Here is a 26,834-nt window from a genome sequence, read left to right as displayed (position 1 = left end):
TAATTCTTCTTAGTATCATTCTGTAATGAGGAAAAATGTAAAGTCCCAAAGACCAGTAGTACTCTACTAAAAGAATTAATAGCAACCAAACCAACTAACTTCCTTTGTAAGTTTATTTAGTACAGACAAGGCATGGAGTTGGGGAAAGATAGAATAGATCAGAACAGTTCAACATGTGCTTAAGGGTAATAATATCTGACACTGGATCTTTGATTCACAGATCCTTCTTTGACCTTACTACTATGCACCAGCTACTTTCAAGAACTAATCTGTGTGAAATTGAGGAATTTCTTTGAATATACAAAAGATGAAGATAATTTTTTTAAAACTTGACTGCATACCTGTACTTGTAAAACTGGGCAAATGCTTTAGCTATACCAACATACATTTCCATGCAAATTAGGAAATGTGGACATATCAGTCATCTTGAGACTATATTATGTCTGTCTCTTCTCAAATCTGCCATGGAACTTGTATTTGTATTACAATTGACAAGATAGATGAAGATAAATGAACTGTATCATTTATAATTTTATTCTGTATTATGTTTACTTTGTTTTGATAATCTGATTAATAGTACTTCACCAAACTATTCTCCCTCTTCGGAGTTAAATTGTGTTTCTAAGATTACCTGCAAAATGGCTATCTCATGAAGTCTATTCATGCACCACCTTTATTTCAACATGCTCTGTGAAGTTCCTTCACACACCATAAAAAAAGCAGTATTGCTGTTGGTAGTTCTGGGAAGATAATATATCTGTAAATAATTTGTACGAGAAACTTGCTATCTCTTCCATATTAATATATTTATAAAATGAAATAATAGAATTGCATACAAATGGAAAAGAAAATTCAATAAATACATACAACTCATGAGTGAAGCAGTTTCCAAACAAGCAGAAGAAAAATCTTGTGTAGAAGTAGTACAGAACATAAGGCACAGGAGGAAATAGTACACGGATTGAAATCTTATCTCATTTCAAGTCTCTGAATGCTCTTCTGAAAGGTCACTCCATGTTTGTAATAGCCTCAGGCCTTGTAGCAGGCCAGGCATCTGGCACTATGTGGCACTTCTCTAGAGACATGAAGCAGACAGCATCTCACATCTTGATGCAAAGACAGATTCATTTTTGTATTCCAGTCTGACTACACTGTTTGTTCCATTTTAACAGCAAAGCTGTATTCTAGTTCATACAACCTTACCTTATTCTAACCTTTGAAGTATATGTTGAATACAAGTGAGGATGTTGCCTGCATTGTGGAAATATACTGTGCTACAGTTATTCATGGTTTTGTATGTAACAGTGAAATCCCATGGGATTGCATAATTGTGTTGAAGGGAAACAGTTTTGGACCTGCCAAGGTTGAAACATCCAACTATACAAAAACAAAGCTCCAGAATGCCAGACTCCACTCATTTTTAAAGCCACACAGAATTTGTAGCCTTATCCCACTTTTCTCCCTAATTTATTCAATCTACACATGACAATTTTGATGTCTGTCTCAGGAGCAGAACATGGACCTCCACAGTTCCCATATTTTGGAGATTGTTAGTGATGTTGCACAAACAAGCTGTCAGTCATTTTGATGCAACATGTGAGAATCTGCCAATCACTTGACTAGGATAATTTACATTATCCCTACTGCACGGCACAAATCTGATACATCACTCTTTAAACTGAGTACTGGAGGGCAACTACAGGACTATCAAATGATTGTAGACAAATAAGAAAATAACTATTACTTTTCTCTCCCATCTTACCCTCTTCATTCATTAATCAATTATATGAGGCTTTATAGTCCTGGTTTCTCCTCAAAAAAGTATGGGCAATCATTGTATTAAATGGTTAAAAAAAAAAAAATCACATCTTGCGTTATTTCAGGTTTTGTTGAAATTTGAACATTTCAAACATCTCAAGTAGAAATACATATTTTACATTATTTGTTACATGTAGCTGTTTATACAATAAATTATTTTCAGAATGGTAACTTATGCAGGATTGCGACGAGAATTAGCAAGGTGATCATTATGAAAGAGTTTCAGGATAGTGCCAGAATTGATGCATCCCAGTTCTGTTTTGTTTTTCAATAGCTGTAGATAATACCTTGTGCTTGCTTTTACTAGTATTAAAAATGTATATTTTAGTATATACATTTGAAGTAGGGCATTTTTGGTAACAAATATTGACAGGACAGAATTGTCATTTTCCTCAATAGCAGAGGGTCACTAATATTTATTCTAGGCAGTAGCACTAACCTGTCAGATAAAGACAATTGCAATTCTACTGTTTCAATCAAGCAGTTAATATCCTGGATAGAGTACTGGGTGGTGAGTTAAGCAAAAAATGAGTCAACTACTGCATCAGTCCACACATTCCTGAAACTTACTGCAGCACCAAAAGAACTGATTCTGTGTTTTCAGTGGTCTTGTTTGCCTCTCCTGAATGAGGCAAAAAGTAAAGTCACATACTATATTAAATCTCTAAAAGTGGAAGATAAAGAAGTAAAAGAAAGTGGGGAAGGAAAAAAAAAAGACTAGTGGTCTTGTTTGCCTCTCCTGAATGAGGCAAAAAGTAAAGTCACATACTATATTAAATCTCTAAAAGTGGAAGATAAAGAAGAAAGTGGGGAAGGGAAAAAAAAGACTGCCTTGAGAAGATTTTAAAACAGGTAGTCTTGAGAAAGGAAATGTGATTTAAGACACAGAAGCACAAGACACCAAAAGAATCCGCTGGACTGCAAGAGTGGGAGATGACAATTTTTTCCTTTGGTGAAGACAAAAGGAAGTGTGGAGTAATGGGAAATTCAACATACCCAGTGAAGTGTGTGATGTTGGATAACAGAAAGGATTTCCATGACCACCACACACTGCCAGAAAAATGTTATCTGGAACAGTGTCCTGTCATTAAATAGGGAGAAGCAGTGAAATCCCATTCCACCTGTGCAGGATGTCTGCTGGCCCCACGGGCTGACCTGCCAGTTACCTCCTAGAGGCTGGTGCACGTGCTCTCACCTGTGTGGCATCCTGTGAGTTCTTACGGCAGATTTTGGTACTGCAGTCTGAAATTTTCAGTCCTTCAGTTACTAGACTGAATGACACAGTTCAACCAGATGACCTTAGGACCTGTTTGTCCTAACACCAGCAGTTCACAGGGCTGGTGACACAGGACGGGAGGGCAGATCAAGGGAAGTCCTATGCACACCAACACCATGCAGCTACAAAAGCATCTTGCAGCTGTGCTAGACGTAACAGGGAGGGGCTGCTGCAAACAAGGGCAAGAAACAAATGTAGGGGCAGCAACTAGTGGTCAACTGACTGATGCTTTTCACTAGTCCAAACAGTAGTTTTACAAACAGCTTAAGGAACAGTATTTTTTCCAGTTACTGACAGATATTATTATCAGATCATAACATCTGCTTGCTCATGAGAATCCTTTCCCATTACCTCAGTGCTGGTTATGAACACCTAACACACACCAAACTGGAACTCCACACTACTCATGCACAAGGACCAAAATGCAGCACCACAAAGCAGGCCACACCTGTAGCCTGCTTTTACAGTGTGGATCCACATATAATACTATGGAAAAAAAAAATATTCTGCCTTTGCAAACTGCTCTTGCTCCATTTATGCTGACATTCCATAGGCTGTCTGCTACTCAATGAGTTTTCCACTTCTAGAGATAGCCTCTGCCATCAACCAAACACAAAAGAATATGAAGTCAACTCCCTTTGTGACATGGTCACTCAGCTGAGAGTTGTTCCTGGCCACCAGACAGTACGCACTGTACACTAACCAATTAATCAAATTAAAGTGAAGGCAGTTGCTTTACAACACAAATTATCCGTACCAGCATTTGTACAGGAAGATTGTGAAAGCAAACAAGAGAAGTTTGTCTGAACAGTAAAATGTGGAACATGGGAATATGAGAGATTTTTGATGCTCTCCTTTATTCATGCTGGTACATCATGGGGGGGATCAGAATAAATGGCAAGTCCACACAATAGGTGTCCTCAATAAAAGTTATCGTTTCATACTGAAAAAAAACCACTTTTCTGATTAATAAGAAGTATTAAAGAATTTCTACCCAGTAATAGATTAAAGCAATCCAATAGCAGTGACCACAGCAATTAAAACTATGCTAAAGGCCTTTGTTTAGCTGCCTTGTTAAAATACACCCGGCAGCCCTCCAGCACCTCCCAGAAGCGATCTGGAGAGCATTCCTCGAGAACCCACGAGTACAGCACCGGACGTGCTCCTTAAGTCCTGCCACATACTACTCTTGTCACAAGCAGATGCAAAACCTTTCACGAGTGCAGATGAATGACCCCCTTCCACGGCTACAACTACGGCTACATCGTCAGTCAACTCCGTAACCCCTTACATGTCTTTATATGTCGTCTGGCTCATTTGTACAAGCAAAAAGCCCCCAAAAAACCAGTTTGGAAACCTAGAAGTTGTCTTGTCCTGCAGAGGCGGGAGGATAGGAATTGTGCCTGAGTGGGGGGTGGGGGACGCAGCACTGACCAGACCCCCAGGCGCGGCGGGATCTGCATCCCACAGCCTTTGGCGAAAGCGAACGGCCACCCCGGGCTTTCCGGCACCGCGCCACACGCACCTGCGTCCGGGGGCTTCTCCCAAAAACTGCGGGGCCTTTAGCCGCAGTCCCTCCGTACCCGCTAGCACCCGGTGACGGGAGACAACACAGGACGCAACGGGAGGGGCAGCGCCCGCCGCGCACGCGCACAGCGCCCGACAGTCAAAACTCACTGCGCCATCACCGCCGGAAAAACCCCTCCCCGGGGAGGGGGCGGCAGCGGCAGGACAGGGCGAGGCCAAGCGGGGCGCGCTGGTGGCTGTAGGTCGGCTCCCGTCCCGCGGCACGGACCGGAAAAGCTCTCGTCCGCCACCTCGCCCCGTGACCAGCCGGAGCTGCCGCCGCCGCCATTTCCAGAAGGTTCCAGCGGCCGCAGCCCAAGAGGATGCGCGGCTGCCCCCCCGCAACCACCCCCGACGCGCATGCGCAATGCTCGCGCCCTAGTCCTCGTCCCAGCCCCGTCCGTGTGTGGCATCCCGCGAACCCGTTATTTCCCGTCGCCCTGCGGGCGTTCCCGCCCGTCTCCTTCGGGATGGGGACGGCACTGGGAATGGCGAGAAGCGGTGCGCTGCCCACCTCGCCCCGAGCGCTCAGTCGTTGGCAGCGGCACCGCTCGCCCGCGTCCCGTGCCCTGCGCGAGGCCCACGTGGGCGGCGCGCGGCCAATGGGAGCGCCGCTGGGAGGGGGGCGGGGGGAGCCGAGCGGCGGCGCGGGGTGTGAGGAAAGGAGGGAGGGAGAGAGGGAAGAAGGGAGTAGACGGGGAGAGAAGGAAGGGAGGAAGGAAGGTGAAGGAAAGAAAGAAAGGAAGGAAGGAAAAAAGAAGGAAGGAAAGAAAGAAAGAAAAAAGGGCGGGCGGGGTGTTTGCGATCCCCGGAGCCGCGGCTGAGCCTCAGCCCCTGAGCGCTGCGGGCGGCACTCGCTGCCCTGCCCGATTCCCCGCGGCCGCGCCGTCCACAGACAGCAGCAGGAGGAGGAGGACGCGTCCCGCTGCCGTGCTCCCGGGAGAAGGTAAGGACTGGAGCGCACCTTCCCGGCGCGCGGCGGGGACCCCCGGCCCCACCCGGTGCCCGCGGGGTGCCGCCCCCTTGTCCCCGAGCCCGGGGAGCGCCCACCCGGTGCCCGCCTCGGCGGTGTCAGCGCTGCCGCCGTGTCCCCCCGGGCAGCGGGCACCGCGCCTCCCGCCCTGCTCCGTCCGGCCGCGCTGTCAGCCCGTCAGCGCCGCGGCGGGGGCCATGGCCGCCGCTGTCACCGCCTGGCCCGCCGAGCCTGGCCCCTGCCCCGCCGCCCGGCGTGAGGGGCCCGCCGCCTGCGGGAGGTTGCCGCGGGAGGCAGGGCCGGGAACGTGCGGGGAAGGGAGTGAGTGAGGCGGCACGGGCGAGCGGGGCGCGGGTGCCGAGCGCGGCATGGCAGTGTACACACACATAGCACACAGACACACACGCACATAACACACACGCCCCGCCTCCGTGTCGGGAATTTCGGCTGCTCCCTGCGGCCTCGGGAGTTGCTCCGTCGGTGCCGGCCCCGCCGAGGCTGCCTGGCAGCTCGGCAGGATAACGCGTTCCCTGCCTTCCCTGCCAGCGCCAGGCAGCCGCCGATGTGGATGAAGCGCGGCAACTCGCGCTGCACAGGTGACAGCAGGCAACAAAGGAAGGGCAAGGAATGAGAGAATGCCAGGCTCAGTTCTTCATTCTAGTTCCTGTCAGACTCTCGAGGTACCACTGATAATATTCGGTCCTGTTTGCTTGGGATTTTTGTTTTGGTGGAGGGTTTTTTTGGTTTGGTTTTTTTTTTTTTTTTTTTGGTTTTTTTTTGTCTTTTTTCCCTCTAAAGGCTGTGTATGCAATAAGAAATTAAAGGATTCTGTTGTGGTGGGGGTTTTTTTTGTGGTGTTTTTTGTTTTTTTGTTTTTGGTTTGTTTTTTTTTTTTTACTTTAAACTCCCAAATAAAAATAATATTTTGCGGTATTATAGAATCGATTAGGTTGTAAAAGATCTCTGAGATTTTTGAGTCCAACCTGTGACCAAACACTATCATGGCAAGTAGACCATGGCACTAAGTGCTGTGTCCTGTCTTTCTTTAAACACCTCCTGAAGCATTGATTCCACCACCTCCCTGAACAGCACATTCCAATATCAGTATTATTATTTAATATTGGTATTATCAGGTAGAGCTCATGTGGAAATTGCCTGGACACTGTCACTGTGTTCCACGCCTTTCTTCTGCAGCCCATTTGATATGGAAGAAAGGGAATATTATGCCCCTGAATTCCAAGGTAACTGATGGGATAAAACAAATCTTTAATGGAGAAAAGTAAGTGAGTGAGTGGTGATGCTCAGGAACAAAAAGCTATTGGACAGATGTGGAGCAGTCCAAATATACTTAGGTTCCAGGAAAAAAATGTCTAATTTTGGAATGCTAGGAAAGGGTGAGATCATCAGATCTATAAGAAATTATTAACTATTATTAAAATAATTCATTTTGACAAATTATTGACAAGCCATGATTTGGGGGTTGGGGGCACTTCCTTCTCTCTAATTTTGAAACAGCAAGGGTGTGGGTGTTTTCAGTATGCAAGTTGGTGGTATCTTGGCTGTCCTCTAGTCTTGGTTACTGTAGGTAGGCACATGGTGAGCTGCTGTGCAGGTGCTGTGAAGCTGCAAGGAGCCTGTGCTTTCTTTTCCTTGTTCTGCAGTAATCCTTTGCTATAGTTCGCTGGGTAAAGTCCCCAGAGCAACAGATCTTCAGCATTATCTGAGATGTCAAGGTATTTCAGCTGTTCTTTTTATTTGAGGTTTGTGCAGGTGTTGGGTATCTATTGCTTTTCTTCATTCTCTGAGGTGGAAATTCAGACTCCCTGCTGACCTTGTGACTTGATCAGCTGGGAGCTTAATCTCACCCTCTGTGGATTTAGTAGGTTTCTCTGAAAGCTTGAGAAATGCTCTGTTCAAATAAAATTGTAGGGCTTGAGATACAGCAGAATATTTCTCTGGGAAGGTAATGGTGAACCCATTGACTGTGTCTTTTTACGCTCCATCTTCCCCTTAATTGTTCTGCTTTCTGTATGTGTTTTGCAAGCTAAAATGTCAAGGAGTACCAATGTTTTTCTTGGCACCCAGAGGACCATGATGGCTTTCTTGTGGCAAAGTCAGTTTTTCAGTGTGTGGTGTGTGAGTCCCTTTTCCTATTTCCTGGCATTTCTGTAGTAATCACTGAGTGTGGGCAGTTGATCAGAGAGCCTTTGGTTCTTTCACAAAGATGACAGCTCAGTCTTTCAAATATAAATATTTCTGCCTTTCTATTGCCATCTCTTTGTGTGTTCTTCTCCCACCCAGAGGATTATTCAAAATTGTTTGTGAACTCAGAATACTACAGACATTAAAGCTTAGGACAGAAGTTGTGTAAGAAAGCAAGCCCCATGCCACAAACTGAAGTCTGTGTGCAGTTTCTTCCAACAGGCTTGCACAATTGGTGACTTCTTAGAGGAAGGGGTCTTTTAATAAGCAGGCTAAACGAGTGCTTGTGTGAAGGTTCTGTGTTTGCTTGACATTAGTTGCAGGAGGTACTGCTATGATACCACTTAACCATAGGAATAAAAGCATACACTGGAAGTTGAATATCTATGTTTACAAATCAGTGGTCACCAGTCATTCTCAAAAAATAGTTTCTTTGAACCCTTAGGTGTCTGTTTAAATTGCTAGAAACTCCATAAGCTGTTGCAGCTTTAACTTAACTAGGTGCAAGGTCCTAGATATCCTTTTATTGGAAATATGGGCATGTAGAAATGACTGAGCTACAACTTCATCCTCAGCATTAGGCATACAGGCAGGAAAACAAATTGTATTTGTTGAGCTGGTTTACCATGTTTAGACCATCTTAGGCTGATGAAATTGCCTGAGAGACTAGTGCAGTTGGTCCTCTTTAAAACTGGAAAAAACTATTGATCACAAAGTACATAATGATTAACCTGCTACCACACTGTTAATATACACACTCAGAACAGCCTACTTTTGACATTTTTTGGATCTTACCTTACAAAGTGGTGGAGTGATGGGCGCTGGGCATGTCTGTTTGGTGTTTCTTCTTTTCTGTGTTCTCTTGCAGATGGATTTTTATAAATGTTGATTGGTCATTTAGTCTCCAAATCCTATCAAACTATTTTTTAACTACATCATTAGACTCTAGTGACAGATGGTATGAAATAAATATTAGCACAAACTCAGTCTTGCATTTTGTGTTATTACACTGAATGATTTTATTAACAGAATAACAGAAGTCAGAGCTCTGCTAACATCTTTAGGGCTTTTTTTTTTTTTTTGTCAGTTCATTATTATTCCAGAACACAGAAAAGTCTTAAAAGTTCTTCTGTAAGCTTACAGAGGCAGTTGAGGACCTTTATTGCCACCTTGCTTAAAGACTAAATATTCATGTAGAGACATGAAACCCTTGAAAGTATGACTTTGCCTTAGTTTATTTTAGATTATTTCCCTGGATCTGATGGAGGATCCTTATGTCTGCTGCAACTGCTTTTGTCTTTCGCAAGCAACATATGAATAAATGCTCCTCGGTTCCATGGCTTCTACACAGAGTGCTCTAGGTAGTGATAATGTCACAAGTGGGTTGGTTTCACACTGGTTTATGTTAAGAAAAGCCATTAGCAACATTAGAGACAGAATTAGGGGCTATATTAGAGGCAAAAACTAAAAATGCACTCTGAGGAGGAAAACTTTAGATCTTTTCTTCTTTGGTCATCTGCTTTCTACCCTTGAGTAGCTTGCTGGAGACAGAGAGTATTGGAACAACTCTTTCCTTGCCTTATATCTTACATTCATGAGGCTGGAAAGCATCAGAGGTAGAAAGCACTTTTTCCCCTCCCCTCCTCTCTGGGCTTCAGAATGTATTCAGTGCAACAAACCCCAAATAACCCTTACACATTTCCAAGTGTTCTGTGGTAGGTCTTAAAAAGTTCCATTGTTTGATGACAGCAGAAATGAGCTTGTGTGTAAAGACATTTCCTATGGTTTCCCTTCTCTTTCCAAGCCTTTTGTATTACTTCTACTTAAGAGATATCTGGCTATCAAACCTTTCAAGCTCTGTTGGCTAGATAACTTTCTTAGCTGGTTCATGGGAATGTCTTCCTCTTGTTTGTTTCCTTCAATATTGTGTGCAACAAACAATTAACCGAGAGAAACCAACTTTCTGTGGTGCTCTGTACTCTTCAGCAATCTACTAATCTGGGTTCTTACTATTAGTTTAATAATGAAGGGAAAATGGGCCTTTCATTAGTGTTACTCTCTTTCATGTGTGGGTAATGCTAATCTAGTCATCTTTTGACTTCAAGAAGAAAGAGATGTCTTGACACCCATTTTACCTTTTTTAAACAAATAAAACAAAATCCTGGTTTTTGTCTTGAAACTAACTGGTACTTTGCTTTCCAGTCCTTTTGATTCTCCAGATGACACAGTAAAACTTCAATGAAAGTCAACTGCAGTAGTCACTGTAGTTTTACAGCCCTAAATAGTTATACTTGTCTGCAAACGGTATTCTGCTTGTTCTCTGTTTCCACTCCATCTGTTCCCTTGCTATCTCTTTTCCCCTGAAGAAAGATTATTTTGGTAAGGGAGCTGACAGATGATTTTGTTGTTATTTTTGCGAGATTTGGTGATGGCCAAGAGGTGGCAATAAAGCCTGTTGAATATGTTGCACGTCTTCACGATTTAGCCATGACAAAAACCTCTGTTACCCCTTTGGGAACCCATGAGTAAGCCAAGATTGCTTTCTGTCCTGCATCTACTGCTTTAGATTCTTCTTGTGAATGGTAACACTCCAGCTACCTGCTTTACCTGTCCTGAATCCTGCTATAACAGAGGGGCTGTGAGTAGGTGTTGGCAGTTCATCTGTTCTTAGCCTGGGAAGGGCCTTTGTGTGTGTTTTAAGTCATGTTCTTTCTGGTAGTGCTGTGGATAAGTTTTCTTGGTTTTAGATGGACAAATTGTCATTAGTTTATGAAGATTTAAATAGAAATTACTGAGGTTCTAGTAATAACATATGGCATAGTTATGAAATCTCTTGTCTTGGACATCTGTAGATTTCCAGAGGGAAAGTAGATTCCTGTGGAAGGAGTTGAAAATTGTTTGGCAGTAGGTTTGCTTATCTTACGTTTGTCAAAGCACTGATAAAGAGGCCTTTAAGTTTTATTCTGGTAGGTTCTGCATATGCAATAATCTTTCTTAATTGAAAAATATTTATTTAGCTACGTCTTTAAGTAATAACCTGTAGATCCAGCCTGACGTTTACAACTCCACTTCTCCATGTAGTTTAAAGAGTGTATCATATTAAGCTAAACTGTGCAGGTGTTTCCTTTGAACCCATAGCTCATCCTAAAAAAAGACTCAAGAGGAAGCACCTGTGAACATTCAAGTTTATAGACTTGTAGATTAAAAGGGAGGACTAATGGATTTTGCAATAAGTATCTTTGGCTCCTAAGAGCCAGAGTTCTTGGGCCAGTGTATTCTTTTATTTCCCTGGAATAGAATTCTTCTCTGTAGAATCAAGGGTCTCCTTTATTTTGAGACACTATTGAGAATAAGGGGCAATCCCTTCAGGCACTCTGCAAATTTATCTGTGTCTGATTCTAAGAGGTGAGGTTGTTTTTCCATGTAAATGTTTGTTTTGACACCTAGGTCTTTCCCACAGTAGGAATATGATATTTCATTCTGCACCATTGGAGTATAACGCCCATACTCACGAGATGCACTGGTTCTTCTGGCCAGCTAGGTGAGGACCTTGTCCTATGCTGAACATGTCAGCAGGAGGAGAGAACAGCAGCCATCCTGCTGCTGAGGTAAAAGAACATCTGCATTTCTGATACATGGGACAGAATCGTGGACTAGCTGAGGTCAGAAGGTTCCTCTGACCCCCCCATCTGACCCCATCATCTAGTCCCCCCCAGGATCCCTGCAGGCTTGGCTAGAGTTGTGTGCTTTTGGTCATGACCAGCTGAACCTGGAATTTGGCCCAATAGCACAGGGAACATACTATGTTCTAATTTTAGTTGGTCTGTTGAGATTCCTTGCTGAGCTTATTGTTGAAGGCTTGATAAATTTTCAGCTGTTGTAGTTAATGTGTTTTGCCTGACTAATTTAATTTTTAATAGTCAGAGGATGCATTCTTCTTGTACTGCCTGTGTGTGGTAGTCTTGTAAAGCTGTGGTATGTTCTACCAAGTTCTGCTATACAGATTCTTAATTAAGTCATTTTAAAAAATAGTTAAATTACTGATTAGCTGGTTGCATAAGTAAGACTTCTTTGGACTTCATTTCGCCTGTTAAAAATTCAGTTTCTGATTTTTTTTAAAGAAAAATCCATCTATGTCTTCTGTACATTACTTGTGCTATAACTTAATGGAAAAAGTCTCTTCCAGTCTTTGACTCTGAGTAAGAGTGAGAAACTGAAAGTGAAACAATCTTATTTTCTGTTGCTGAAGGAGAAATACAAAAAGTAGCTGAAGTATAATTAGCAATAAGACAATTTATTCAGAAATTATTTGAATATTGCGAACATCTGCAAAGGAGCTTAGTCCTTTTTTGATCCTTTGGGATTCTTTAAAGAAGAAAAACAATTCTTTATTCAAGCTATTCTATTTGTTTTTTTCTAATGATTCCTTGCAGAGCAGCCAGCCTGTGTAAGAACAATAATGCTAGTATCCTCCATGAAAAGACAAAGGGTTAATCTGAGAATAGAGAAATGCACTTGAGAATAATACAATACTGACAAGTGTCCTTCAGATTCATCTTGAATTCTGGCAGCAGTTCAATTCCTTACTGGCCCACATGAAGGAATGCTGTAGAAATAGTGTGAGTGGTTCAGAAGGAATGACGCCCTTTTGTCACTATGTGGGAGCCACTTCTGCCACACTGAAATGAGGGTTGATGTCTGACTCTTGAAAGGAAGATTTTTCACGGTTCTGGGTGAGGCAGCGCTTTTTTGTTTGTTTGTTGATAATGCCAGGAGAGAACCAGAGATAACCTTATTCCTGAATGTTAATTTCTTTTTTACGTCTTATCCTTCCCATTTTGTGGTAGGGAATGTGTGTCTGTATGCATAAAGAGAAGCTTCAACACAGGTCTCTCAAAATCAGGGAGGAGTTTCTGCTTTTAAATAATTCCTAACCATTCTTTAATGGTGTGTGCTATGCAAGTTCCACAAACTTCCAGCTTTTGTACTTTAAGCTGTTCAATTTAAAATCAGTTTTTTCATAAAATGTAAATCTTTCCACGCTGCACTTTTCTTGATTACTGAAAGGAAATTATATGATAGAATGGATAGTGGTAATAGAATGGTCTGCCTTTTTTTGCAAGATAATACTGGCTTATTGATAAAGATTCTGCCGTTCCTGTGCAGTCTGAGATGCTATTGTGATATCAAACGTCCTGGTGTTTTATGCTTTTTTAGAAAAAGTCACCTTATTCCAAGCCTGTTGTGAAAGTTACTAATTACTTAAGACTAGGGTTTTGCAAGTTCATTTGTAATATATGTATCCAGTCTACATGCTTCACTATTAAGCAAGCCCACAGTCCTTCAAAAGCTTCTATGAAATAATGGAGAATTCCATAGTCTCATACTGGTGGAACTGCTGATCTGAAAGTTTGTCCTGAATATAGACATCTGTACTATTTCTGTATAAATCAGAGAGTACTTATTGTAAAGAGAGTTCCTTGACCCTGTGTGTACCTTTTACTAAACAATTAATATTTAGGATTTCAGACTTGTGAAAGTATTTGTGTTCAAAAAATAATAAAAAAAAAAAAATCATGATATTTGATCTTAAGTGTTCAAAAAATAAAAAAAAAAAAAGTCATGATATTTGATCTTAATTTCTTGTTCCTTCAGGTACCTTCTCATCAGTACTTTCCTTTTTCAACCCTCTGTTTATATAAAATCTTTCTAAGGGATCCCTGTTGCAAAGCACCATCTTCCCTGCTCACATTTTTTCAGGGTTGTGCCATCCTGTCTGTTCAGGCTGTCTTTGTAACATTGTTTTTTCACCCTAAATAATGTTATGTAAACATATTAATTCCTAAGGACTTTTTTTTTTTTTTTTTTTTTTTTTAAGTAAGGAGGAGTTCAGCATCCTAGAAGGGAGCTGTACAAGAGTTATCTGGGAAATGAATTAATCTCCTCCCTCCTTCTTTTGCTTTCTACCTTTTCTCAGCACCTTACGGGGCTTTGTTGGCGTTTTCTTGGTGTCTTCTTTTGGATGGGTCTTGTTATAGGTGGGTTTACGCAGGTTTAGGGTCCATGAATCTAAATAATTATTTGAGAGTGTCCCATCCTTTGGAAATTACCTTTTTGGATACTTGGTCTTCAATACTGCTATGAGATGTTAAAGTAGAGACTACCATACTACCATTTTTTTTTTCGTTCTTTCCTGTTCTGTTATTCATGTGGAAGAATTTTAGAGGTCATTTATTAGATATTTGGGATCCTTCTTCTTTTCCTTGGTCATGCTCTGCTAGTAATTTTTAGGTCTTATATGCCAAACAATATGTCAGTTGGTTGACATAGCACCTGCAAGGATATTTTGACAAAATGTTAGTTTTTATGTGTTTTTTGCAGTGTCTTGGAAAGACATAAACAGTAATTAATTCCATATGAGTTTAGAAGTGTGATACCAACAAACTGCTTTGATTTTTTTTAATTTTTTTTTTTCATAATCTTGATGAGTGGAGTGACATCTGCAGTGGGAGGATCTCGGAATCTGTTTGAGACTGGAAACTTCAGAGAAAGTAGAGGAAGGAAATGGGAGGAGTTTGTTGCAAAAGAAGTGAAACGAGTGCTTCTTGTCTGTATTTGCATGACTTCTTGCTGTGTTCTACGGTGTGGCTGACCTTTACCTTTTGCTGTAGCAGAAATGATGTCTGCTCTGTATTAGAGCAGCACTGCTCATTTGCTCTGCTGGACACAGCAGAATTGCATCCTGAGTTTATGGGTTTTTGGATGATATTCCACTTTCAATGATAAACTGTACAAATGTTTGGGGTTAAATGCGTTTGTGCAGTCTAGGTTACTGCTCTAAGAAGAGTCCGGTGGCAAAAGCTGAAATAAGTTCTCTAACTTAAGGTTACAGGAAGAGTGGGTCCCATGTTGAAGGAAGTTGAATACTGACCCTGAAAATTACCTATCTTCAGTCTGTTTTGGATTTTGTATGAGCTACTGGCTTTTATGAGCACATGCTAAGTGTTTTCCTCACATGGGGATATCTGCTTTGAGACTGTTTGACCTTTTTGCTTCTGCAGAAAGACTGGTTGCTTGTAGAAGTTGAAAATTAAGTCAGTAGTAGCTATGGTCTAACCGTGTATTAACTGCTATTTAATGCAAAATAATCACAAAAATAAAGTCTTTGATGTTACAAGTGTGGCAGATTGACCAGTCTCTTCATTTTTTTCTTCTCTTCATTATTTCTGTCAACCTAATTTGCCATCTGTAAAACAAAGGAAATAATGCATTTTCATCTTCCAGCAATATTGTGAAAAGAAATTAATATTTGTGAAGGGAGTTGGAGCACTCTTGGTTTTGGCTTAGGAATAGTAATTTCTTTGGAGTTGTCTGGGATAAGTGCTGCTTTTTATTGAGGATGTTGGTTTTGGTTTTAGTTTTGTTTTTTTTTTTTTTTTAAGGTGTGGTAGACGTTTTCTTTCCTTTAAGAAGGTAGAAATCAAGACAAGCTGAAATAGCAGGAATCATGTTAAGAGTGAGAAAGGTATTATCATTCTCTAGGATTAGGTTTAGCCACTTGCTGCAGCTGTTTGTGGATGTTGGTTCCTCAGAACTTCACCGGGTTGTCAGCATGTTGGTTTCATTCTGACAGGTAGATTTTAGAATTTTAGTTGAGAATTTGTAAAGCAGGCAATGTCCAATTTACTCCAGTAAAAGTTTCGGTCCTTACTTGGTTGATATTTAATATTATGTAGTTGCAAGAAAACCTTTGGGAAGATGTGCAGGGGTATTCCTAAAGACAAGCTGTGACATGAAAGAGGAGTCGTCTCTTGCTCGGATAAAGCTATTACTGCAGCATGATCTCTCTATTGAACCGTATGTATGAACCCATAGCACCTTTAAACTTGAAGTCAGTCCATATAACACATCTCTAAGACATATAGGGGTGTGGTGTTTTCAATCAGTGAATAGCATTTTGTAAATTAAATCTTAGGCCAAAGTTTTTTCTTCTTCTTCCACAGTGTGCTTGCTTGTGCAGTGTCGCTACAGGATTTATAGGTGCCTACAGTTAGGAAGTTTTGTGCTTTCCTTACTTCTTTTATGGTGTTTTCCTGCTCAAGTAACAAACTCAGCCTGGTCTGTGTAAAGTTCAACTGAAGCTGAAAATGTGTGACTGACTAGATAACTGAGAGACTTAAATGGACCTCTAAATGTCTCTTCACCTCAACTGTCCTTTGATTCTATGTACAATGAAGTTCTTGTATTCTCTGATAAGTATGTGTTTAGTTAAAATAAAAGAGGAGAAAAATCTTACTAAAGGTTCATTAGAAAGCTATAGATTCGGTCATGATCTTCATTAGAGAATATTTGTTATAAAGAAGTTGACAAGTCTAGCTGGTACTGCTACCACAGAAATCAGTTGAAGAGTGTTGTGAAATCTGTGGAACTTGACACTTGAAACCAAGCGCAGGTAAACTCAGGCTCTTAAAATAGGGATAATCTGTAAGAGCCCAAGAAATTATATAGGCAAGTGCAACAAAACCACTGCAAAGCTTTTGCTTGCTTTCTGCATAGGAAAGAGTTGTATGTCCTCTCTTTTTTTTTCTCTTCCTAGTAGAAATTCCTAGACTATGAGATACGTTCCTTATTTTGGTAGGAAGTAGTTGTGAGTTCCAGCTGAAGTATTGGAAAATCTTTCTTGCTGCCTGAGTGTTGGCTGTTTTTTAGGGCCTTCGACCTATCCCTGTATAGCACAGTCTGGCATGCAATGAGTAGGTACTTCAGAGTATATTAAAAGCTGCTCTGGAGATTGTGAGTAGTTACTGCCCATGCCTGTTTTACTGTTACACTTTATTTTACAAAGGACACCTTTATAAAATGGAGTTCAAATGAGGAGTTTATTTTGCTTATTGCAGAAAGATTTGTACAATTCTTTTGAATCTTTGAATCTTGGTATCTCAACATTTCAAGTTAAAATGTAGGAATGCTCTCTAATAAGACAATGAGTCTGTTCCATCTAGTGGCTAGTATTTTGGAGGAGTCTCCTAAATAAATAAATAAACTTATATAGCTTAGCACATGGCACATATTTCTGAAATGCATGTTTATTAAGCTGATGCTTTGTTTTCTTTAACTTTTTTGATATATCCACTAAAATCTGGTAGGGCAGATTGCTGCAGGGAAGTGGTAAGGCACTGTTCCTAAGATTGCACAATAGGTATAGCAAAAGAGTAGAACTAATCCCAGCATTGCATGTTCTAGCCACAAAGTTGTCTCAAGTATTGTGTAAATCTTGAAGAAAAAATGTAATAAAAAAGAATTTCTCACTTCTGAACCAAGAATGTTTTGTCATATTTTTATCGTCAAATGCTGTAAAATCTGCCAGATTTGTGACTCATGTCCGTGCTGGGTACTGCATTTGCACTTAATACAGCAACAGACTGTTGCCTTAGGCACATTCGTTTGAGACTGTGTTGGAGCTTAGTTCTTTCATCATAACCCTGACACCGGAATGTGCATGCACTGAACCGTCGCAATTGTGTGAAAAGACCTTGTGAATATTTTCCAAATAAAAATGTTCTTGTCACCTTTCATCTGCAAAAGCCACTGCATGTATCATTCAGACTGTGTTCTCTCTACAATACTAAATTGCTGTGCTACCTAAAGCCAGTGGTGGTTAGTAATTTATTTGCTGGTTACTGCCAAAGAACTGAATTGTCAGTGCAATGAGACACCATGGAGCACAGGGCAAAAAGAGCCTGGTGAAATGTTCTGTTCGTTGTATTCGAGGGTATTATAGTGTGTGCCACGTACAGGAAGTTGTGATGGTAAAAATACAATCTCAAATAGTACAGTGTACACAAATAGCCTTTTATTTAATCTTTTTTTATGCAGAATGTGGTTTCCTTTGAGCTTATAAAGAATAATATGGTTCTAGCCTGCAGCAGGAGGCAGGCTTGCCAGTAGGGATGTATTGCAGTGTATATTTAGTCCATTATAGCTGCATATATCTAATGTATTATCAGCTTTTTAGAAAAAATGTTTTACTGTCTAGATTTTGTACCTATTCATCTTTGACTTTAGCACCCAGGGAGTTAAAATGTTCCCTAATCCTATTTAGCAGTAATATGTGTTGGACTACAGCAGTGCCCTCGGTTGCTAAATGATTGAAAGGAAGTCTTTTTTTGAGGGATCCATGTAACAAAAGAACCTTAAACTATTTCTGCTCAAATAAAGCCTTTAATGACCTTTTCAGTGTCTTCATTGTAAAGATCAAATAAACTGCTCTAACGATTATAGAATAGCAGTGTTGATATAGTTTTCTTCAATTAAGACCTTGGTACAAATGTTTTTCTGGCTGCAGTCACTGAAATTTTAACCTTTCAGAACACTGTTTTGTATAATGTTCTGATGAGATTTTTTTAGTGCTTGCTCTCGGCAGTTTCCCATCCTTTACCATCATTTTGACATTTTCATGAGACATCAGCCATGTTTGAGACTTCATTTCTGCAAGTATATCTGTCCAAGGAGGTAGTGGAAAATGGACCACAGGGATAAGCTGGTCATTCTCAATTTAAACAAAAAGGATATGGATCACTCATGTTTTTTTACAAGGCACAGGAATGACAAGACTAAAGGCTTCTGGTTTGTGTTCTGTAACACACCAAAAAAAAAGTTTTCTGGGGAAAAAACATTTGTGTGTTGATCATGGAGTCCCCTGTGCTTTCCTCCCAGAGACAATCCCTTCTCAGCATTGTCCTGTCAAGTCTCTCTCTCCACTGTCTCCTTGTCACAGTCACATTCTGTCATTTGGCTAATCTGAAACTTTAGACGTATTTCTGTGTTGGAGATACCAGGTTAAAATGCAGACAGATGTTCTTTTTGTAGACGTGGTGCAACCCAGAAAAGCCTGGCCCTGTGCTACTGGACTTCACTGCCCTCTTACTGTGTGTTGTAATCTGAATGGTCTCTTTCCTCACAGTAGCAAATTGCTGGTCTTGTGCCTCTTAGCACATCCCCAGCCTCTAACTGAAATATCCTGAATAATATCTTGTTCTGTCTCAAGCCCTTTTTTTCTTACTGGACACTGTAGTTGAAAAGGTAGATGCTGATCTGATTACATGTTAATTTACCAAGAGCCATTTCATTGTGTAGCAGTTGGCTCTGGTTGAGTAACTGTATGTAGAAGGACTGAGTTCCATAAGAAGAAAATAATTTGCAGTGCTGCTGCATCTCCCATCACACATTGCATTTAGCATTAATAATTAGCTAACCTCTCTTTTGGAGAGAAATCACTTATCTGAGCTGTTTGCTGAAGGATGATGCTTTTGTTGTGAAATAAAATACTGAAGTCATTTGCACTTTCCTGATAAGAAGAAAAAAGAACACGGAGTGTTAAACTTAGTTAAATGAACATCTTTTTGCTAAAACTCTGCTTCTTACAGGATTTGAAAATACCAGTTTTCTGTAGCTTTTTAGTCCTTTGTACTATACCCATTCCCTTTCTTCCAGTGTGTTAACCTCATCTGTCTTTGACACACTCCCACCAGAATGCAGATAACATTTGGTATGGCTAGGCGTGAGCTACCTACATACTTCTTAATTAGCCAGTGTGTGCATACGGGTTGGCCAGCTGGCTTTCTCAGAACAGAATATGTAATGTTGGCTTTTGCCTGCCTTTCCCTCAGTTCAGCTGTTCTTAGCCATCTCTCTTGTACTCATCCACTAACTTTTTTTTTTTCCTTTGGTAGACTCTTAATAGCTTTGAGATATAGATCATACCAGTCATTTCAAAATAAACTTGGAAGAGACAAATTTCTAGGGCTTGGAAGGAGGAGATTGCTAAGAGAAAATCAGGACAGTCTTAGTTTAAATCAGTGACTGTCCTCTCTCCTCACTGTAGTTTAGTTTGCTATGTGTAGTGTTTTCAGAGCTTGATTCCTCCTGCTTTAAGCTGAGACGTGTTTAGGGATTTGTTGAATGTGCTCCAGACTTTAATGTGCATTTAATACATGGAACTGCACTAGAAGTTGTCCAGAGCAAATCTGCTAAATATGACTATTGTAAATTTGGATTTTTGTTACCAGCTGTTCCACTCTACAGATCTGCTCTTGATAATTCTTTACTTGTTGCTAATTTAGATGTAGCCAGAGTTGTCATTTTCAGAAGTTTAATTTTATTATAACATTCTGAAGCATTCCTGTCAACTAATTATAGCAGATTGGTATATTTGATTCACTGTTTCCCAGTCTGGACTAAATCCTTATTGAGAGAGAGAGGTGGTTTGTTTGTTTGTTTGCGTTTTTGTTGTTGTTGTTGTGTTGTTTTGTTTGTTTTTTGGTTTTGTTTTTCTTCTTCCCTGCAGATGAAGATAATTTTTTCCCATAAGATATGGAAAATATGGAAAAACAAAGGTAGCTGATAAGATTTTCTCACTCTAGACCCCTGCTTTTAAAATGCAGATGCTTTTTAGAGCAGGGGGATGGATGCAGTGTCTTGGAAATGAATTCATCAACTACTGGTATTCTCATGGAAGGCTAATCTTGTGCCCCCTTGCTTTGATGTAGTACTAGCAGGCAGCTAACCTTCAAGATCAGCTGTACAGCAGAGCTACCAGAGAAAACCTTCCCAAAGCATCCTGTAACATTTTGCTGTAGGTGTTAAAAGGAAGACAGTCTGAACCAAAAAGGAAACAGGTAGTTCAGTGAGCACCAGAACAAATTATGCTTAATTTGTTAGCAATTTGTGTCTTGTGGTTGACTGACTGGTAATGTGCAGGTCTCAACTGAAACTTCCCCCCATAACTAAGAGAAAAAAGAAAGTGGTTTACAAAGGCCATCTCATGTGGCATTTTCTTACAGCCAGTATGTCATGAAGCTCATATTGAAGCCTTCCCATGTGAAAAATGGTGATGGATTATTATTGTTATTCCTATTATCCACTGGCCATCTTTTCCCATTAAATTAGTGAGTGCTTAATATATTTGAAAATTTCTGCTGCTGTCAAATTAAAAGAAAATCCATCTACAGGCTTGGAAGTCATTAGTGAATCATACATATGCATCTAACAGGAACACATGGCCCTTAATTTCTCAGAAGAACAGACTGAAAGATGTAAAAGAGTGAATGACAGTGGCAGCAGCACTGTTGTAGTACTGCTTGAATTCCCGAGTTTTTTTACATAGGAAAAGACAAGCTTTTTCATCAGTGCTAGATGTAAGCTTATACAAATTAATGCAGTGACTTGTTGGCATTAGAGATTTATTATATTGCTAATTTTCTGTAGCTAATTATATCTGAAATTCTGGTGATTGGTGGGATTTTTGGGGATTTTTTTTTTTATGTCCAGAGTTTTTTATATTAAATAATCCTAGCATTTTATGTCACTGCCCATAGATCTGTCTAAATACTTACCTTTGTTACTTCAAGGAGAAAATAAAATTTTTAGTTCCTTAGTTGAAAAATGACTGAGAGAAGAGTTCAACAGCATTTCCAGTAGTATGACTTATGATTGGTAATGAATGTGCAGGAAAGATGTCCAAGCATAAAATAATATCTGATTTTGTGACAAACAGAGAAGTTTCTTTAGTAGGAAGCAAATTCTGTTTTATTGAAAAGCTTGAAATCAGTTTGTTTGAGAGAAAGCACAGCTGTTGCCTGTGTGTCAGATGAAAAGCGAGGACACTGCCTGTTGTGACAAAGGAGAATAATTTGAATGTAAAGAGTTTTAACTTTTAATTTAGGGTTCTGGTGGTTCAAAATGTGCTATCAAGATTGTCTAATAAACCAGTAATTGCATTAAGAAATGGCTGTGAGGAAAACTCATAGCAGACAGATCTAGGTTTCCCTGGAAGACTCTGTTAATGTTCTACATTTTCACTACGAATGCCAACATTTGTGTTTAGAACTTGAGTTGAAATGGCATTGAACTCCAGACAAATGGAAATAAAAGTTGAAATGTCAGTAAAATCACTTCTTCCGTAGAAAATGTTATTGTTATATACACTATGTAATCACCAGTTGAATAGTTTGCCTAACTTCTGGCCACCATAGTGATATTTTAAATTTTTTTTAAACATCTACCCTTTACGAAAAGTATTTTCTCTCAAATATGTGATGCATTTATGTCTGTTGTAAATTTTGCACAGCAAATTGTGCAAAAGCAATCTGGTACTTGAAATAGTGGAAATAGTGCTGTATGTTAGTCTTACAGTGTGGTGGTTCTGCTTTGATAAACCAGTATGTGACACTCAGTTTTAGTGAACTTCCAAAGCAGTCTTTTTTCCAAAACATATTTGTCTTGGGTCAAGAATTTCACGAATTCCCGTTTACTTTTGATCACAGAATCAGTGGGTCAGGTTGGAAGGGAGCACGGTGGGCCATCCCAGAGCACGTGGCGCAGGATTGTGTCTGGAGGGTTTGTGAATACCTCCAGTGGGGGAGGCTCCATGACCTCTCTGGGTTACCTGTCTCAGTGCTCTGTCACCTGCACAGTAAAGTTCTTCTCATGTTCAGGTGGAGCTTCCTGCACATCTGCTTCTGCCTGTTGATCATTTGGTAAAGAAAATGGGAACATCCTATGCTTTCTGTTTCCATTTACTTATATTCGTATATTAAGCTAATTGTATTATTAAAAATACCTTTAATTGAAATCTATTTTGAAGGTGTGTGCATAATCCTCTTGCCCCTGTACAATACTTGAGGCTGGGTTTTTTTGTTCTGCCACTTTAAAAAATAAACTGTTGCTGTCCAGGTAAGACAAAGGCAGGGAGGCCTTTTGTGAAGGGCAGCTCCTACTGGTGAGGCAAACGAGACCAAGGGTGCCAAGCCTAAGCTAATAAATTTTAGTAAACTCATTAAGTTTGGCTTCTTGCTGTCATACACCAGAGAATGGCATGTGAAACCAGGAAAGGAAGAGAAGCAAAGAAGGAATGGAGGTGGTTTCAGGGAGCCAGGTAGCAGCAAAAAAAGGAAGGAAAGGAAATAGCAGCATATGCAATGAGAAATATTCCAATTAAAATAATAAAGAAAACTTTGACCTATTGATTTTGTTAAAGTAGTTGTAATCATGATATATACAATGTGAATTGTTACAAATGAAACTTACAGATAGGATTTGAGAGGCTAAATGAGCAAAAGCAGATTTATGACTTGTCACTTTTTAAACTCATGAGAAGAGATATTTGCTGCTGTGGTAATACATTATGTTTGGTCTAATCAGAATACAGTAGTATTCTGTGAAGATAGTAACTTGTTGTGCCTTTTAGGATTAAGGAAAGTTTTTTGTAAATGACAGGAAACTTGGTGTAATGTTTCTTTCTCTCTGAACTGATAACCATGTTTTGTTCCTGCAGCTGTTATAAAAAGCAACTTAAAACAAAAGGCTGATAACCATGTGCTTTGATGTTCATTAAAATTGAACAATTACTCTCTGTATCAGTAAGGCCTCATAAATCCTGTTAACACTCCATAAATGAAGGGAATATACTACTGTTTCTTTTCTCTTAGGTAAGAGCAGAACAGTATGAGTTTCACAATATTGTATCATAGTGGAGACAAGATTTTGGTTGTAGAATGTGAGATTGTTTCTAATTAATCTCTTCCTCTTTTTCATAAGCTTGTGGTTAGTGTTAAAAAAAAACCCAATAAAACAAAAAAAACTTCCTCAGGTGTAGGGGAAAGGGAGGAAAACAGCAGACCTTAGTGCAACATTTCCTAATTCTCTGTCTCAAGGATTTAGCTTTTTGAACTTTTCTTCCCCTCCTATTCTGGAAGATTAAGAAAGTAGCATGTTACATTGTTGTATACAACAGTATTAATCTTAGACAAATATTCAAATTTTCCATGTTTTTAACTTCGTGGGGGATGGATGTGTGGGCAGGATGTAGAAATTTGTTTGAATATAAATGTCTCATGTGTCAGGTGTAGTGTACAAAATGTTTTTTTCAATGTCACCTGTATCAGATTTGTTGTCAGTTAAATGTGTCAAACCAAAATAGTGGCCATGGTCCTAAAACAGCAACAAATTCTCTATGTGATGATCTCAAAATCTTAATGGTAAAGCAACAATAGGAGTGTTGCACCTGAAATGATGACTTGATCAGGCATAAACTTATGACATCTCAGTAAGATTGTGATCATGTAAATACTTGTAACAAAATACATCAACTCAAAAAGACCCATAAAAAGTCACCAGTTCTAAATGCTGTCAAATGCAGTTTTACCTTTTGTGTGACCTTTCCTCTCAGCCATTCTTACAAAAAGGGTGGGTCTTCCTGCTGTGGAAGAGGCAAGCTGGACCTCTTCCATCATGTGAATCTGTAATGACACTTGTTTGGTATACCATAGAGATGAAACACTACACAGCTCTTGGAGCTTTATATAGATATATATCTGTCTCGAGAAGTGGCTTATGTAATTGATTTGATAGACAGTGGAAATTAAGGCTTCTAGTTCCAGGTTTAAGCTTTAGAAGATTTTTCTTCTAACAGGCATCTCTTGCTCCAGAAAGAATCATAAAATACAAGACTTGACTTTTTTTTCCATACTACTTTGAATATACAGTATTTCAGTTTCCCAGGCTAGGAAGCCTTGTTCCTCCTTCCAGTGTTGCTAGAAATCTTGTTCATCTTTCTAAGCCTTAGGACATTTAACAGGAAGTGAGATATTGAACCTATGAACCTGTTAAAATAGCCAAAAATGTTCAGTCTTCCAAAAAGGTAAGCTAGAGGGATGAAGCAGTTTAGCAGCTGACTCGGTGTTTTTTTCATGACACTGTCCCCAGCAGCAGCTGTCTTAGACCTTTTGGGGTTTTGCCCCCAGGTTTGAGCTGCATGTGAGGAAGATGCTTGAAGCCAGGTGTTATTATTAGTCATCTTTTTTGGGGTACTATTCAGCTCTGCTACCATCTGCAGTAACATTTGTCCTGAAATGACACTGCAGTGTGTGTATTTATGTAATGTTGTTTGTTTGTTTTTCAGACACAGGATGAACCCACTGATACAAGATACAACTAGCTAAGCAGCTATAAAATGCCCAAATTTGGGTCTACAAAAACAATTCAAGTTGAAAATTCTGACAGCAATAGCACCATGGTGGAAAAAACAACTGCAAGAAAGGTAAAATTTATATTAATGCCCATTTAATTTCAGTAAAATTAAGCATGTTTAATGATTTTTGTTGCTGTAATTGGAAGAAATATTCTGATACCTTCAGTATTGAAAAAAGTTATACATTTTTACATTTATTTAACTGTGAGATAAACTGTGGGACAGAGTTTGACTTTTATTGTAATGTGCAAGCTAATTTAAAAGGAGCTGGATGCTTTGGTTTTATCTGATATAAGTTAGTATAAAGTCTCCATATCTTAGCTAATTTGAAGTCTTCATATACTCACAAGAACAACAACCCATATTTTATTTTATTGTGTATTACTCTCTGTAACAAACACACAAAACAGGTGAAGGCCTGTGACAGAACACAGAACAAACTAAAACAGCAGTTTCCAGTATTGCTTTATAACAGAAGGACTTACTCCCTCTATGAGGGAGCACTTAAAAGCCAAATGCTGCACAAAGCTTTAGAGTAGCTCCTGTACAAGGGAGTCCCATCTAAAAATTGTACAGTCCATTTTTGAGTGTTGAAAAATGAAGGAATGTCATGTCATGATGAAGGGTGGTTTGTTGTTTATAAATGTGAAGAGCCCCATGATTTTCAGAGTTCTGGAAGCAAGTTTCAAATCATCCAGCTCTTCAGTTTGTCTGCCTAGTACACTTGTACGATAGACCACGCATTTATCTGTGCCACTAATGAGTAACAGAAGCTGGAGTAATGCTCTGCATTGACAATGATGAGTGACATGTATATTGCCCTAAGGAGAGAGAATCTGTTTGTTTCCCAACAATCTGTAAAAAGTGTCTTCTCTAGAAAACGATTTTTTTTGTGTGTGTGTGTGGTCATACTTACTCTTGTGTCGAAATCTGTATTCTCTGCAAGACCATTTGATGATGAATGGATATAAGACAGGAGGAGGTTAAAAAACAGGAAAAGATTAGAAGAGTCAGCATCTACTTGTAACTTTTTATCTTCCAAAAACATTCATAGAAACCTTTAGACCTTTTAGACTCTTCCTAGTGTATTTCATTGGTCCCAGTAAAGTGAGGCAAAGGTAATTCTTTCTGCTCACTCTGATGAACTACTTAGATAAGACGAGGAAGATAACAGAATAAAATGGGGAAAGGAAATCAGCTTACTTGTAAAGGGATGAAATAATGTTGGGTTTTCTTTTTTTTTTTTTTTTCTATTTATTCTGGTCTTTATTTGGGATATGGTCAAGTTAATTGAAGTGTCATTCAGTAATTTAGGGAAAGAGTAGGGAATGGAAGTTTGACAAAGGCGTGAATGTGGAATCCCAGTGATGGACTGATAAACTTGATACCAAAAAATAAGCTGATAAACTGCTTGCACTGTTCTATCCAGTGTTGCTCACTGTCCCCCTGGTACAGTGCACTTCTAAATCATTAGAAGTATGAAAAATGTTAGGGATTCATTAGCTAATGCAGTTGATGTTAGGAAGTGCTAAGACCTGGTGTGAAATAATGTTCATAAAAAACAGTGCCTCTTACAAGTGACAAGTAATGCTAAAGGATACCAGTCCATAAAAAAATCCTCATTCTTCACAAAATAAAAACTGTAGGGACCTAAATGGCATAAGTCTATTCCAATGGTTAGCATAAGATAAAAGAACAAATACTTACAGGGTTTTTTTTCCATTTCATAGTTTTTACACTGTTTAGCTGGTTCTAATTGTGCACTCTTAGCTGTTGACAGAGAAATGTAGAGAACTTACTGTTGTTATTATTAGACATAATCTTTCATATTTGTCCAGAAATTAATGCTTACTGTGCAGCCCTAACAACCAGTGAATAGCTGTGTGGATCAACTATGTGTTCAGGTCTTCTGAGAGCTCAAAAAAACCCATTAGAAATAACATTGTTAACTCAGCTGTTAATAAGCTGAG

At 39.7% G+C, this 26,834-nt stretch overlaps 1 protein-coding gene across 2 annotated transcripts in view; it reads left to right on the top strand.

The window, feature by feature from the left end:
* Positions 1 to 5,341: 5,341 nt before the first annotated feature.
* ANKRD12 (ankyrin repeat domain 12) overlaps positions 5,342 to 26,834 on the top strand; it is a 59,063-nt gene continuing 37,570 nt past the window's right edge. The window contains exons 1-2 of one of the 2 annotated variants that reach the window (XM_041399264.1): positions 5,342 to 5,606; positions 24,796 to 24,933. In XM_041399264.1, coding sequence (XP_041255198.1) covers positions 24,847 to 24,933 — 87 coding nt within the window. In that variant the 5' untranslated portion in view covers positions 5,342 to 5,606; positions 24,796 to 24,846. Of the gene's footprint in view, positions 5,607 to 24,795; positions 24,934 to 26,834 lie in introns of those variants that run through there. The other variant, XM_041399265.1, reaches the window with a different exon arrangement.

The sequence above is a fragment of the Onychostruthus taczanowskii genome, unplaced genomic scaffold (genome assembly GCF_017590055.1).
Source record: "Onychostruthus taczanowskii isolate IOZ18803 unplaced genomic scaffold, ASM1759005v1 scaffold16, whole genome shotgun sequence".
Lineage (NCBI taxonomy): Eukaryota > Metazoa > Chordata > Aves > Passeriformes > Passeridae > Onychostruthus > Onychostruthus taczanowskii.
The sequence above is the reverse complement of the archived record's forward strand: the minus strand, read 5'-3'. Positions and strand labels throughout refer to the sequence as shown.